This window comes from Erpetoichthys calabaricus, chromosome 16, assembly GCF_900747795.2.
Source record: "Erpetoichthys calabaricus chromosome 16, fErpCal1.3, whole genome shotgun sequence".
Classification (NCBI taxonomy): Eukaryota; Metazoa; Chordata; class Cladistia; order Polypteriformes; family Polypteridae; genus Erpetoichthys; species Erpetoichthys calabaricus.
This window is the reverse complement of record NC_041409.2, coordinates 12,780,975-12,794,240: the sequence shown is the minus strand read 5'-3', so window position 1 is coordinate 12,794,240 and position 13,266 is coordinate 12,780,975. Positions and strand designations below refer to the sequence as shown.

The window sequence follows — 13,266 nt, the reverse complement described above, 5'->3', positions numbered from 1 at the left end:
CTGCAATGAGTCATATTTACAATGCATGACAAATGACACTTATGTCTGATATATAGGACAGTTAAGGGAAATGCAGGACATTAGTTTTGGTCACCATAAATATAAAACATTTCATAAGCTAATAGGTTAGTTGTTCCAATATCTTATACTTTTTAAAGGTTCTTGGAGCTACTCCTTAAAAGAAAACCTTGCAAAGGTCAGAATGTCCCACCAAAACTGATGACCAAGCATGTAGTAAGCTGGTTAAAGAGCTACTAATAGGCCAATGGCAACCTTAAAGCAGCTGCAGAAGCACATTTCAGCAATAGAATATAATAATTTATTGTAGTGTACAACAGCCTTACCACTGGGGAAGAGCAGAAGGATGGAAACAAAGAACAAAAAAAAACTAGTTTACAAATTTTGCAAAAACTTTCCAAAATCTTGTGGGTATACAGGTGCTGGTCATAAAATTAGAATATCATGACAAAGTTGATTTATTTCAGTAATTCCATTCAAAAAGTGAAACTTGTATATTAGATTCATTCATTACACACAGACTGATGTATTTCAAATGTTTATTTCTTTTAATGTTGATGATTATAACTGACAACTAATGAAAGTCCCAAATTCAGTATCTCGGAAAATTGGAATATTGTGAATAGGTTCAATATTGAAGACACCTGGTGCCACACTCTAATCAGCTAATTAACTCAAAACACCTGCAAAAGCCTTTAAATGGTCTCCCAGTCTAGTTCTGTAGGCTACACAATCATGGGGAAGACTGCTGACTTGACAGTTGTCCAAAAGACAACCATTGACACGTTGCACAAGGAGGGCAAGACACAAAAGGTCATTGCTAAAGAGACTGGCTGTTCACAGAGCTCTGTGTCCAAGCACATTAATAGAGGGGCGAAGGGAAGGACAAGATGTGGTAGAAAAAAGTGTACAAGCAATAGGGATAACCGCACCCTGGAGAGGATTGTGAAACAAAACCCATTCAAAAATGTGGGGGAGATTCACAAAGAGTGGACTGCAGCTGGAGTCAGTGCTTCAAGAACCACCAGGCACAGACGTATGCAAGACATGGATTTCAGCTGTCGCATTCCTTGTGTCAAGCCACTCTTGAACAAGAGACAGTGTCAGAAGCGTCTCGCCTGGGCTAAAGACAAAAAGGACTGGACTGCTGCTGAGTGGTCCAAAGTTATGTTCTCTGATGAAAGTAAATTTTGCATTTCCTTTGGAAATCAAGGTCCCAGAGTCTGGAGGAAGAGAGGAGAGGCACAGAATCCACGTTGCGTGAGGTCCAGTGTAAAGTTTCCAGTCAGTGATGGTTTGGGGTGCCATGTCATCTGCTGGTGTTGGTCCATTGTGTTTTCTGAGGTCCAAGGTCAACGCAGCCGTCTACCAGGAAGTTTTAGAGTACTTCATGTTTCCTGCTGCTGACGAACTTTATGGAGATGCAGATTTCATTTTCCAACAGGACCTAGCACCTGCACACAGTGCCAAAGCTACCAGTACCTGGTTTAAGGACCATGGTATCCCTGTTCTTGATTGGCCAGCAAACTCGCCTGACCTTAACCCCATAGAAAATCTATGGGGTATTGTGAAGAGGAAGATGCAATACGCCAGACTCAACAATTCAGAAGAGCTGAAGGCCACTATCAGAGCAACATGGGCTCTCATAACACCTGAGCAGTGCCACAGACTGATCGACTCCATGCCACGCCGCATTGCTGCAGTAATCCAGGCCAAAGGAGCCCCAAATAAATATTGAGTGCTGTACATGCTCATACTTTTCATGTTCATACCTTTCAGTTGGCCAACATTGCTAAAAATCCTTTTTTTGCATTGGTCTTAATTGATATTCTAATTTTCCGAGATACTGAATTTGGGACTTTCATTAGTTGTCAGTTATAATCATCAACATTAAAAGAAATAAACATTTGAAATTCATCAGTCTGTGTGTAATGAATGACTCTAATATACAAGTTTCACTTTTTGAATGGAATTACTGAAATAAATCAACTTTGTCATGATATTCTAATTTTATGACCAGCACCTGTATGTGGTATGGTTACATGAGACCAAAGGAAATGGTTCTGGCCTAAATACCAAAAGTTGTGATTGTGCCAATCTAAAACAAATCACTCAAAGAACATAACATGTACAATTATCCACCTAAGGAAATGCAAGCCATTTTATTTTTATTTTCCCTGAAAATTACCCATTTGTTTCTCACTTAAAAATTACTAGTTATAAGATCTTATTTCATCTTAAGTTCAGCTTTTAAATCAACAAAATGTCTGCATTTAGGTAAGGTTTTACTTTGTGTTTTACATCCACTACATTTAAATGTATACTTAAAGCCTCTTTGCTTTTTCAGGCTCAAGAAACTAGGATGGTATGAGAATTGTCTGCTATATGTATGCTGTATTCTTTTTTTAAAGTTGCCTTTTATCTTAAAAATTGTCAGATGATGAACTCAGCAACAAATATTAAAAATACAGAAGGCTGGGTTGTACTTATGCATCATTTGAATACTAAAAAGGCTATTAAGCGTAACAAAATTAAAGCAGTCAGACAATGCAAATCGGTGACAGAACACAACTACACAACAAAAATGCTTTCGTGTACTTAGATGGATGTCATCCTTAAGGCAACATACTGCTTGGTTATTAACAAGCATTACTTGATGATCTGCAATATTACAGTATTTTCTGACCCAGGCTTCCAAATAAAAGAAAAACTGTGATGGTGGTGGTTAGCCACGGGCAAGGCTATTTCTCTTTAGTAGCTGTCAACAATCTAATCCAATTAGACTCCTTGAACTCTCTTCAAAGGTCAAGCCTTCCCCACCCTGATTCTATATTGCATTCTTGTCTGTGCTCATTAATGGGTCTACTGAGCAGATTATCACCTTGTAAGATGTATGTATGAGGAAAAAAGGGGACAGTCTTAATGATATTGTATTGTTTATACTTAACTGTTTTACAAGGCCAGAGAATAAGGCAGAGCTGAACCCATTATTGTTTAATATGGAATTTATTACATTCTGCCAAGGAAAGTATCAAAAGAGAAAGCAGTTTATTACAGTTGATCATATAAGAAAAAGATGTTCCTTAATTACAATGTGTCTATAAGAGTTTGAGATAAACAAAAAAGACATTTCTTGAAAATCTAATGGCCTGTCAGGCTTCTAGTACTGTGATTCAACTGAAACCAATAAAGGTGCCATTAAATAGAGATAAAGATAAAAAAGAAAAACGATTCAGCAATATATTCTTTAAAATTAGCCTCCACACATGGCTCCATGGTTGCAACCATGTTTCTAACTTTTTTTACCCCCTTTAACAGCTGTATTCCAACAACTTGTCATTTAAATATTCCATTGCTCTCAAGTTGCACAGAAATTAAGCAAAGCAAATGAGAATCACAAAGAAAAAATGAATACTCAGATTTTCAGAAAATCAAAAATTATCCACTTTTTCAAACAATCAATCACTGAGTGCCATGCTCCCGGTTTTTTGTTTAGATCTTTGACCCAAAAATTGGCACATTCTATAAGTTGGTTTTGAGAGACATGTCTAAGATTGAAATATCATTTATAAAACTTATAGCATAATGACAAGAGCGCTCAGCTTTGATAAATCTACCTAAGAATTGCGAAACAACCAGAAAAGCTAATAAAAATGACACAACAGAAATCAAGCAGTGAACAATAAGGCGACTTTCACAGGAAAAACGTTATACATTAATTGACAAGAAACCTTCTAAGTCTGTGTGTGATATGACTAAGAATGTTATATATAAAGCAATGCAGTCATACTGAAAACCATAAAGTTATATTTTTTGTTTATCTTCTCCTGAAACTACACAAAATTTTAAAAGACTAGGGGGCCATGCCCCCTGCTCACCAACCCCCGTGCGGGCCCTATGCACTAGTCATTTCCCAGATCTGCCACATGCGACGAATCGTGCTGTGCTTTTGGATAAACACGAATATCAACTCTGTCTTTGATATCTCCGTCTTTCGAAACTATTATCGCTGACAATTTGTCACATGTTGATTTATTATATATGCGAGTGTGATCTTTTGGATTCATATAGAAATCCAAGAAAATTTCTTTACATGAAATTTATCTGATAAACACGGACAAAGTGTGATACTTTTGGACGTAATGATTTGTATCCATTATTGGCTGTAGAATTTCTAGTACGTCCAATCGTTTACTTCTTTCGATTCTATGTTGCATCGCTTCTCCATGATCATAAATATAATCCTGACCGAATTGTGGTTTCTTTGAAATTAAACTTGTAGTAGCTTTAATTGTTGCTGGACCACAGATTCTCATAGCGTATGGTCCTGAATTGAATTGTGTAAATCTACGTTTTGGGCATTAAATGATATTCAGATATTTTGCCTGTAGTGTTTGTGGATTTCACTGTCACCAAAAACAAATCTTTTATTTCTCGCAGATACGCCTCTTCACTGGGAAGAAACACTACTTTTTCCTGATGGCAACACAAATTAGACAATCTACTAGTCTCCAACTTAAACTTTAAAGCCAAACAATATCTACATACTTAGGTGATATCACCTATGTCCATATATTCGATCTCTTTTCACTGTTCCATTATCTCACCAAGTAATAATTTCCATTTTTTTAGCGCTAATGCGACCTTTACTATCAGTTTTTGTTGAGACTTTTGAATTTTAGTACTTTCATAATCTCTAACCTGCTGTGCATGTGTATCGCACCGTTTTTTTAACCTCTTTACGACATTCTACTTCGTCTTCTACTCTTTGTCTTTTATTTCCGTCCCCGCTTGGACCTGTTAGGTTTTCAATTCTACTTGGTCCAGGCTGATTATAACTTCCCTTATTTTCTGAATTTGCACTTAAATTATTACTGTTCTTTTTTGAATACTTTTCTCTCAAATGCTTTTGGGCCTCTTTTCAACGTGCTGCCCTTTCTTCTTTGCTTAGTCCTTGATGTTTCATTTAGAACGTATAAAATTATTGTCCTGAAAAGGACTACATCGAAGGAAATGAATAGATTGTATGTCTTGTATTAAAATGAGGAAAACATAATTTATAACAGCTGAGAGCACAGGAACTGTGTCTGACAATAGCATTCACACGAATGAGAGATGAGTGGACCGTGAGTGTGGTTAAATTTCCTTGTACAAAGTCTCGTCTTGCTGGAGTTGAAATTCTCTCTGAAAAAGTCTGTTCTCATCCCAGGAATTTTTTAAATATTAGAGAAATCTTTTTCCCCCCCAAAAGTTTCAGTTCTGTTCTTCACTTTTTGTCTCTTTTTCACATAAGCAATTTTATAGTGAGATACCCCTTATACATATAAGACTGCAGACTTATTAAAAAAAAATGATCTACTGTACCACCATGGCAGATTTATTACTACAGATCTTAAGTTGTCACTAGAGGAAGAAATGCCTACACATTCAGTTTGAGGTCATTTCATAACAAGTTTGGAGAGAGAGAGAGAGAAGAGAGGAGAGAGAGAGAGAGAGAGAGAGAGGATGGCAAACGCAAGTCTATGAAGAAATTGGCAGATTAGGAGCATTATTGTGTCATTAAATTCATTATAAAGGAAGAGAAGAAGCCAATGAAAATCCATGAGAGGTTGAATGCTGGATATGGTGATGATTTTGGGGCCAAGCAATTAAATGGGGTTGGGAGTTAATTGAAGATGACCTCCACATGGTGTATCCTGTGACGCATTTTCACAGGAAATGTGCCAAAAAGTGGAGGCTATGATTATGGCAGTTCATCATGTTAAGGTTAATGTTATAGCCCATGAACTAATTATTTCAGCTGGCACAGTTTTCACAATCATCCATGCTAATTTGATGATGTCAAAGGTTAGTTCCCCGAAGGGTTCCCTGAATGTTGGCACCGAATTAAAAAGGCATGTCACCAGGAATTTAGTCATGATAACTTGGACCTTCTTAGAGAAAATCCCACTAACGTTTTCACACGAATTCTTACTTGGATAAACTATTGGGTTCACCAACATGACCCTGAAACCAAACAAGAGTCCAATTGCCATGCAATTGCAGTATAAATGTATCCTGACCACCATGAAATTGTGTGTGCAGCAGTCAGCCTGAAAAGTCATGGCAACAGTTTTCTGGGATATAAAGGGTGTTCTGTTGTTCATATTCACACCACACTAGTCAACCAAAGTTGTTAAAATATAAAGTTGTTATATTAGGCCATCAAACAGAATGTCATGAGAAGCTGTCAGCAGGTATGTTGCTACTTCACAGCAATGCAACATACCAATGGGATAAAAATCACTAGAGGCAAAGTGTATTTAAATCAAGGGTGATTACATTGAAAAGTAATGGACTTTAACCTTCAGATTTTCATAGGTAGATTTAAATTACTGAAAAACCCCTCGTAAGTAACCTATGAACATCCCATTTTGTAGTTCCTCTTTTAACCCCAGGTCTCTGAACAAAAGAATAATAGTGTCTAAGTTTTTCTACATTGGAAGAATTTGTGGATACATTAAAAAAAAATTGCTATGATTAACACAGTTACTGTAAAGAAGTCATATTGAATGACAGCGCACAAAAGCTTCCTGCATCCATTGGAAAAAAAGTGGTAACTCTCTGTTGATATGGTCTTTACAAGTTTCTTTGTACTTGGTTTCCATTTGTATCCATGGCACCTCTTCTGACATGAAAGTATGTTGATGCAGGACTATGCCGCTCAGATTTATCCTCAAAGTAGAGCAAATCGATCATAAAAAGATGCATCAGGATGTCATTTAAACTATAACATCTCTTAAGGATAATTGCCTTATTAAAGGTTCAATTCACCTTGCAGATCTTGAATTTGCTTTAATAACAATTTGGACAAGTGATTGGATTTTTTTTTTTTTCAGAATTTTCAGAATAACAAATACTTTTTGTGGGCCGGGACAATTGTTCATACATCATGTTTAATGGATTTTGTTTTAAACGAAATGTAAATTTTAGTATAACTAACATTTTTTCAACCAAAAAAGGCCACCGAAGACAATTATGCATTGCAAAAAAATTCTTAACGCCATGCCCACACTTTTCGCCAAGTCTCAAGAAACCTGCAACAGGCTGTGTCTTTCTTGCTAGACCAAAATAAAGTGACCGTCTGTTGTGAAATTTCCAGTCTCAGACACTCTTGATGAGAGTGTAAGCGTGACATCATACTAAGAACCTAATTCTGAGTCTGTGCTCCACCAAGCATCTGGGTGGGGGTAGTTTTGTCGTGAGTGCATACGGTACTGTTCTGTATTTATACCCATATTTCTATATAAAAAAAAAAAGTTGTATCTAATATCTCACTTTCAAATAAAATATTCTCAAGCTTGGAACACAGTGTTGCATGAGAGACTGGAGGGGGAGTCCAGGTTTCCAAGGAAAACATAGGTACTTTATTAATATATTGAGAAGGCAGGTATAGTCTCAAGACATAATTCAAAATTGGAGCCGTTACTTCAGCACTCAAGACAGAATCTGCGATGTGGTGAATTGTCCTGATTTAGCACCCATCTCTAGATTGGAAGAACATCTTCTTCAGGAAAACATCATAATCTTCAATGAAAATGGACTAGTCAAAGGCTTTGCTGCAATTCACCAACTTCCAATGCCAAATTCCCAAATTCTCACACAGTAAAAAGGAATCCTTAAGGAACTGCAAGATACTGTACTTCTTGGTACAATGGAATAACTTGTGAAGTAGTAAGTACATTTACTTATTTATTAGTACTAAAACAACAGTGTTGTTCATTTTTTAAGGACAATAACAAATGCTCTGATATTGAGACAAGTTTAAACATTACAGAATATATTACCTTATTCTACATCTTTTGAGGGATTTTATTATCAACACACTACTGAAGTCCTCTGAGCTTTTATATCAAGCTAAGTAATCTGTTTAACTTCTTTTAACCAGTCTACAGAGTGCGTATGTTTAAAAATGCTTTTCATTACTTGCTCTGTAACAATATTATTCTCTCTGCTCAATACAAGTCAGGGTAATCTTGATCTGCAAATATTTTACTTGGCTTTTTAATATAAGCAACAAATCGCAATACTTTAATACATTTTTCATTTAATAATAGCACTTACCTTTTTAGTTAAAGATTCATCAGAGTCGGGTGGCATTCTTGTGGATACATGAAATATGACTTCAACTGTAGATGTTGCAAAATAAGGTGTTGTGAGAGGCCAGTGCTTTTATTTCTTTGGAGCCCTCCCATGAAGCCACAGTGGCTTGTCAAGTTTACCTAAAATACCAAAACACACATTATTTGGTTTATTTGTTCACTATTCAGTCTGCAATTTCTATACTAATTAAGTAGAACACAATATAAGTGTGAGGAGATCAAAGGGTTTTTGTTTCGCAAACTAATGTAACATAAGAAGGGTACCGGTATGCTCCAGATACAGCTAATAAGAGACATGTGCAAATTTGCTGCAACGGCCATCACAAAAATGTTAAAATAGTTTACCATATAAAGAACTTCATTGCCAATTTCTGCTACAGAGTAGACACCAAAGGAAAACACTGTCATCACTAACTGTACTTGTCTCATTAGTCATTATTACTACAACTTATGATCTACATCAACAGCAACTAGCAATATATGACAAGGCTGAATATTGAGAAGCAAATATTTACGATAGAACGATACATTATCTTTCAATGTTGTTTTTTTTTCTGATGTAAAAAGAATTGTGTGGTGCTAGGATATCCACATTTGTGAAACTGCACAACATACACAAAATAATTGATCACACAGAATTTGTGACTGGTTTTAAAAAGGCTGTGCATTCACAATCTCCATTCAAACTGACAAACATTGAATACCTTTGCAAAGAGGAAAATGCAAAATCTGTAATGTCTAGATGTGCAAAGATACAAGAAACTTGTGCGTACAGAATTAAGGCTGTTATGGCTGCCAAACATGCATCTACTAAATACTGACTTGAAGGGGGTGAATACTGAAGTGTTCAATAATTTTGTACTGGCTGTGCAATCCGTCTAAGACAGGTTCACATTTAAGTAATCTACATAGACCTTAGCATTAACATTTACAGTATACCATGCAATGTGTATATATCTTTGTTACATTCCACTTGGGTATGGCATTTGTAACTGCAATATTAATGTTTGTGATACACCATCCATTGGAATGACAGAGACATAGCAAACAGTCAGACACACAGACAGTTATTCTTTTATTAAGGTGGACCTGTATAGAAGTTGTACATTAATTAGGACCACTTTACAGAGATCCGCTTGATCAGTGCCAAAAAGCCAAATTAAATTGTGATAGAATGGGATTTATATATTTATTTATTGTGAGAGATGGCCGGCAGCTCATCCCGACCAATACATCCAGGCCGCTAGATGGAGTCCTCCCTGCAACATGGAGGTGCCCCGGATTCCCGCAGGGCATAATGGAAAATGGAGTTAGGCTTCACAATCCTGCTGGATACCGTGGGTGCCGCCAGGGGACGCTGCAGGGAGACATAGGGATTTCTATTTTCCCTATAGCCTGGAAGTACTCCCAAATCATGGGGACGGAAGAACTGAAGTACTTCCAGGCTGAAGAAAAATAAGAGTTTTCATCTGACCCAGAAGTGCTACTGGATCACATGGACTGAAGGACAGGAGCGCTTCTGGGTCAAGTACTATTTAAAGGACTGTGGGAAACCCAGCAAGCAGAGCCGGAGTTGGGACGAAACGTGACGGAGCTGCTGGGAGTGGAGGATTGATTAATTGTGATTGTGTTATTTTTATTGATTATTGTGGAGGTGCTTTGTGCACATTATTGTAATAATTAAAAATATTACTGGGACTTGTACCTGGTGTTTGGACGGTGTTGTCTGTGGGTTTTACGGGGCAAACAGCGACCCCTAGTGTCACAATATTTATATATATATATATATATATATATATATATATATATATATATATATACACACAGTGGAACCTCTAGATACGAGTTTAATTCGTTCCAGCACTGGAGCTTGTATAGCGAATTTCTCGTATCTCGAACAAACTTCCCCATTGAAAATAATGGAAAATCCAGTTAATCCGTTCCGCACCCCAAATATATTAACATAAAAATCAATTTTCCTAACAAATAACACTGATAAATTATATATACTGTAGTCTACCTTTAATAAATAACACTGGTAAATAATATAACTGATTATTAAAAGAATCAAAACAGGTGTCCAAAGTGCAGTAGAGCATTCAATAAATCTTTAAATAAATAATCCTTAAAACAGTTGTGAAGTGGAGGTTTAAAAATACACAAGAATAACAACCCTTTAACACGAGATTAAAACGGTCAACAGGATGCAGGTCTTTAAAAAACAGATGACAATCCCTGGTGCTTCTTCTCTGTTAGCGTCTCACCTGCGGCTCTGCAACATCGAGACACTGTTAATGCAGCTGACCTTCTCTACCACCATCCTGCTTCAGCTGTTTGGCTCGCCTGTTCAGCTCACTGTTCAGCTACACGCGAGCCTGCACATCTGCTCTCTCGCTCTCCCGCACCACGCCCTGCCTGCCTGCGCCTCCTCTCTCCTCCTCTCTTTCTTTTACTTCTTCTCCCCCTCACCGGCTCGCGCTTCTCTATATATGCGGGGAGGACAAGGCAGCTGCAGCCCATCAGCCCACAGGAACAATCATGGATGTGGGCAGTTTCCCACCTGTGCACTTAAGTGAGAAACGCAGACACCGCAGATCGCGGCTCGCAACTGCTACCACGCCCCCTCGCTAAGCCGCGAGCTATACCCACAGCCTGGCTCGTGGCTCGTTACGTGAGCCAATGCTCGCATTTAGATCTGAATTTTTCGCTCATACTTTCCTCATATTTTTGAATTTCTCGTATACAGAGGTGATCGTATCTCGAGGTTCCACTGTGCTATATATATATATATATATATATATATATATATATATATATATATATATATATATATATGATGGTTATATTAGATAAGCTTTATTAATCCCAAGGAGAAATTTACACTGCTGTTGCTGGCGAGCAGTCATGGCAACATCAGAACTTTTGTAAATGAATAAACTAATTATATTTATTTACAATGTGCACGGTGCTACAACAAGCAGCCATCTATATAAATAAAACCTTCACACGCACTGATACAGGGAAAACAAAACAACTGTGCTTCCATAAAAATGGTATCCATATGTATTCTTGCTGTGCACGTTTTCCGATAAGGTTTAATTTTAGAAGAGTATGCAACACCAAGAAAGCAAGCTCCTGGTTAAACTTGGCTCCTCCTCAACCCTCGCTACCTACTCTCGGGGACACCTGTCTAATCACCTCTGTCAACCTGTCTATCACCACTGCAAACAGGAAAGGGCTCAGAGCTGATTGCCGATTTAAACCCACCTCAACCATAAACGTATCCGTCACTCCTACCACTGACCTCACCACTGTCTCACTTCCCTCATACATATCCTTACCACTCTTACATACTTCTCTGCCACTCCCAACCTTCTCATACAATACCACAAACTCCTCTTTAGGCACCCTGTCATATGCTTTCTCCAGGATCACAAAGACACAATGCAACTCCTTCTGGTCTTCTCTATACTTCTCCATCAACACCCTCAGAGCAAATATCGCATCTGTGGTGCTCTTTTTTGGTATGAAACCACACTACTGCTCACTAATCATCACTTCACTTCTTAACCGAGCTTCCACTACTCTTTCCTATAACTTCATGCTGTGGCACCTCACCAATTTTATCCCTCTGTAGTTATTACAGTTCTGCACATCACCCTTATTCTTAAATATCGGTACCAGTACACCCTCTTCTCCACTTCTCAGATATCTCCTCACTTTCCAAGATTGCATCAAACAATCTGGTAAACACTCCACTGCCATATCTCCTAAAGACCTCCATGCTTCCACAGATATGACATCTGGACCAACAGTTACCCTCATCCTCTTCATAGCTGCACTTACTTCCTCCTTGCTAATCCGTTGCCCTTCGGGTTCACTATCTCAACATAATACAACCTTCTCTTTCTCTCTCATTCTCTTTATTCACCAACCTCTCAAAACACTGCTCAACGCACTCTCCTTGCTTTTGAGGTATGTTTCCATCATTATCCATTATCACCTTAGCCTGTTGCTCATTTTTCCCAGCTCATTCCCTCTATCTAGCCAATCATACAGGTCCTTTTATCCCTACTTAGTGTCCAATCTCTCATACAACTCATCATACAACTTATCTTTAGCCTTCGCCATCTCTCTTTTCACCTTATGCCATATCTTCTTGCAATCCTGTCTACTTTCTTCATCTCTCTGACCAGTCCCACTTCTTCTTCGCCAGCCTCTTCCTCTGTATACAGTAATCCCTCACTACTTCGCGGTTCACTTTTCGCGGATTCACAACTTCGCGGATTTTATATGTAAGCATATCTAAATATATTAACGCAGATTTTTTGCTGCTTCGCGGGGTTTCTGCGGACAATGGGTCTTTTTACTTCTGGTACGTGCTTCCTCAGTTGGTTTGCCCAATTGATTTCATACAAAAGATGCTATTGGCGGATAGCTGAGAAGCTACCCAATCAGAGCAAGCAGGTTAAGTTCCTGTGTGCTGCTGATTGGCTCAGCGACGGAGTGTTGCATTAACCAGGAAGTCTCATCTCACTCATTCAGCATTAACGTGCTACTGCTTCAGGGGCCGTGTCCAAGCACCAACAGAAGATGCAAATGATTGCAGAAAAGGTAAAAGTTTTTGGATATGTTGAAGGAAAGGGAACAGCTACACCGCTGCAGGCATCAATGAGTCCACGATTCTTTTTATTTAAAAAGGAGGAAAAGCATATAAGATCTATGGCTGCAGTGTCCTTTAACCAGGGTGCAAAACGAGTTGCAAGTGGACGTGATAAGGCAGTAGTAGTCTGGATGGAATCTGCTTTAGGAATCTTTGCAACAAGGTCGACGACGTCATGACCGCCTACAAGCTGCTACGTGTACTTCGCTATACAGTAAGTGTAAACTTATCTACCGATTTCATATTGCTTAGCAGTTGTCCCTGTTATTAATAGAGTAAAGGGTGGGTTGTAAACAATACAGGGAGGGTTTAAAAAAGTCCAAATACACGTTAAATAGTTAAAATAAATATGGTGTCCCTACTTCGCGGAAATTCAGTTATCGCGGTCGGCCTTGGAACCTATCTCCCGCGATAAGTGAGGGATTACTGTACTCTCCTATACAT

The 13,266-nt window shown here is 38.2% G+C and overlaps 1 protein-coding gene across 1 annotated transcript in view; it reads right to left on the bottom strand.

Annotated features, from left to right (window-relative positions):
* Window positions 1-13,266, bottom strand: part of ralgapa1 (Ral GTPase activating protein catalytic subunit alpha 1) — a 243,709-nt gene that overhangs the window by 75,486 nt on the left and 154,957 nt on the right. Inside the window, 2 exon segments of the mRNA XM_028821562.2 lie at window positions 8,122-8,217; window positions 8,220-8,279. Coding sequence (XP_028677395.2) covers window positions 8,122-8,217; window positions 8,220-8,279 — 156 coding nt within the window.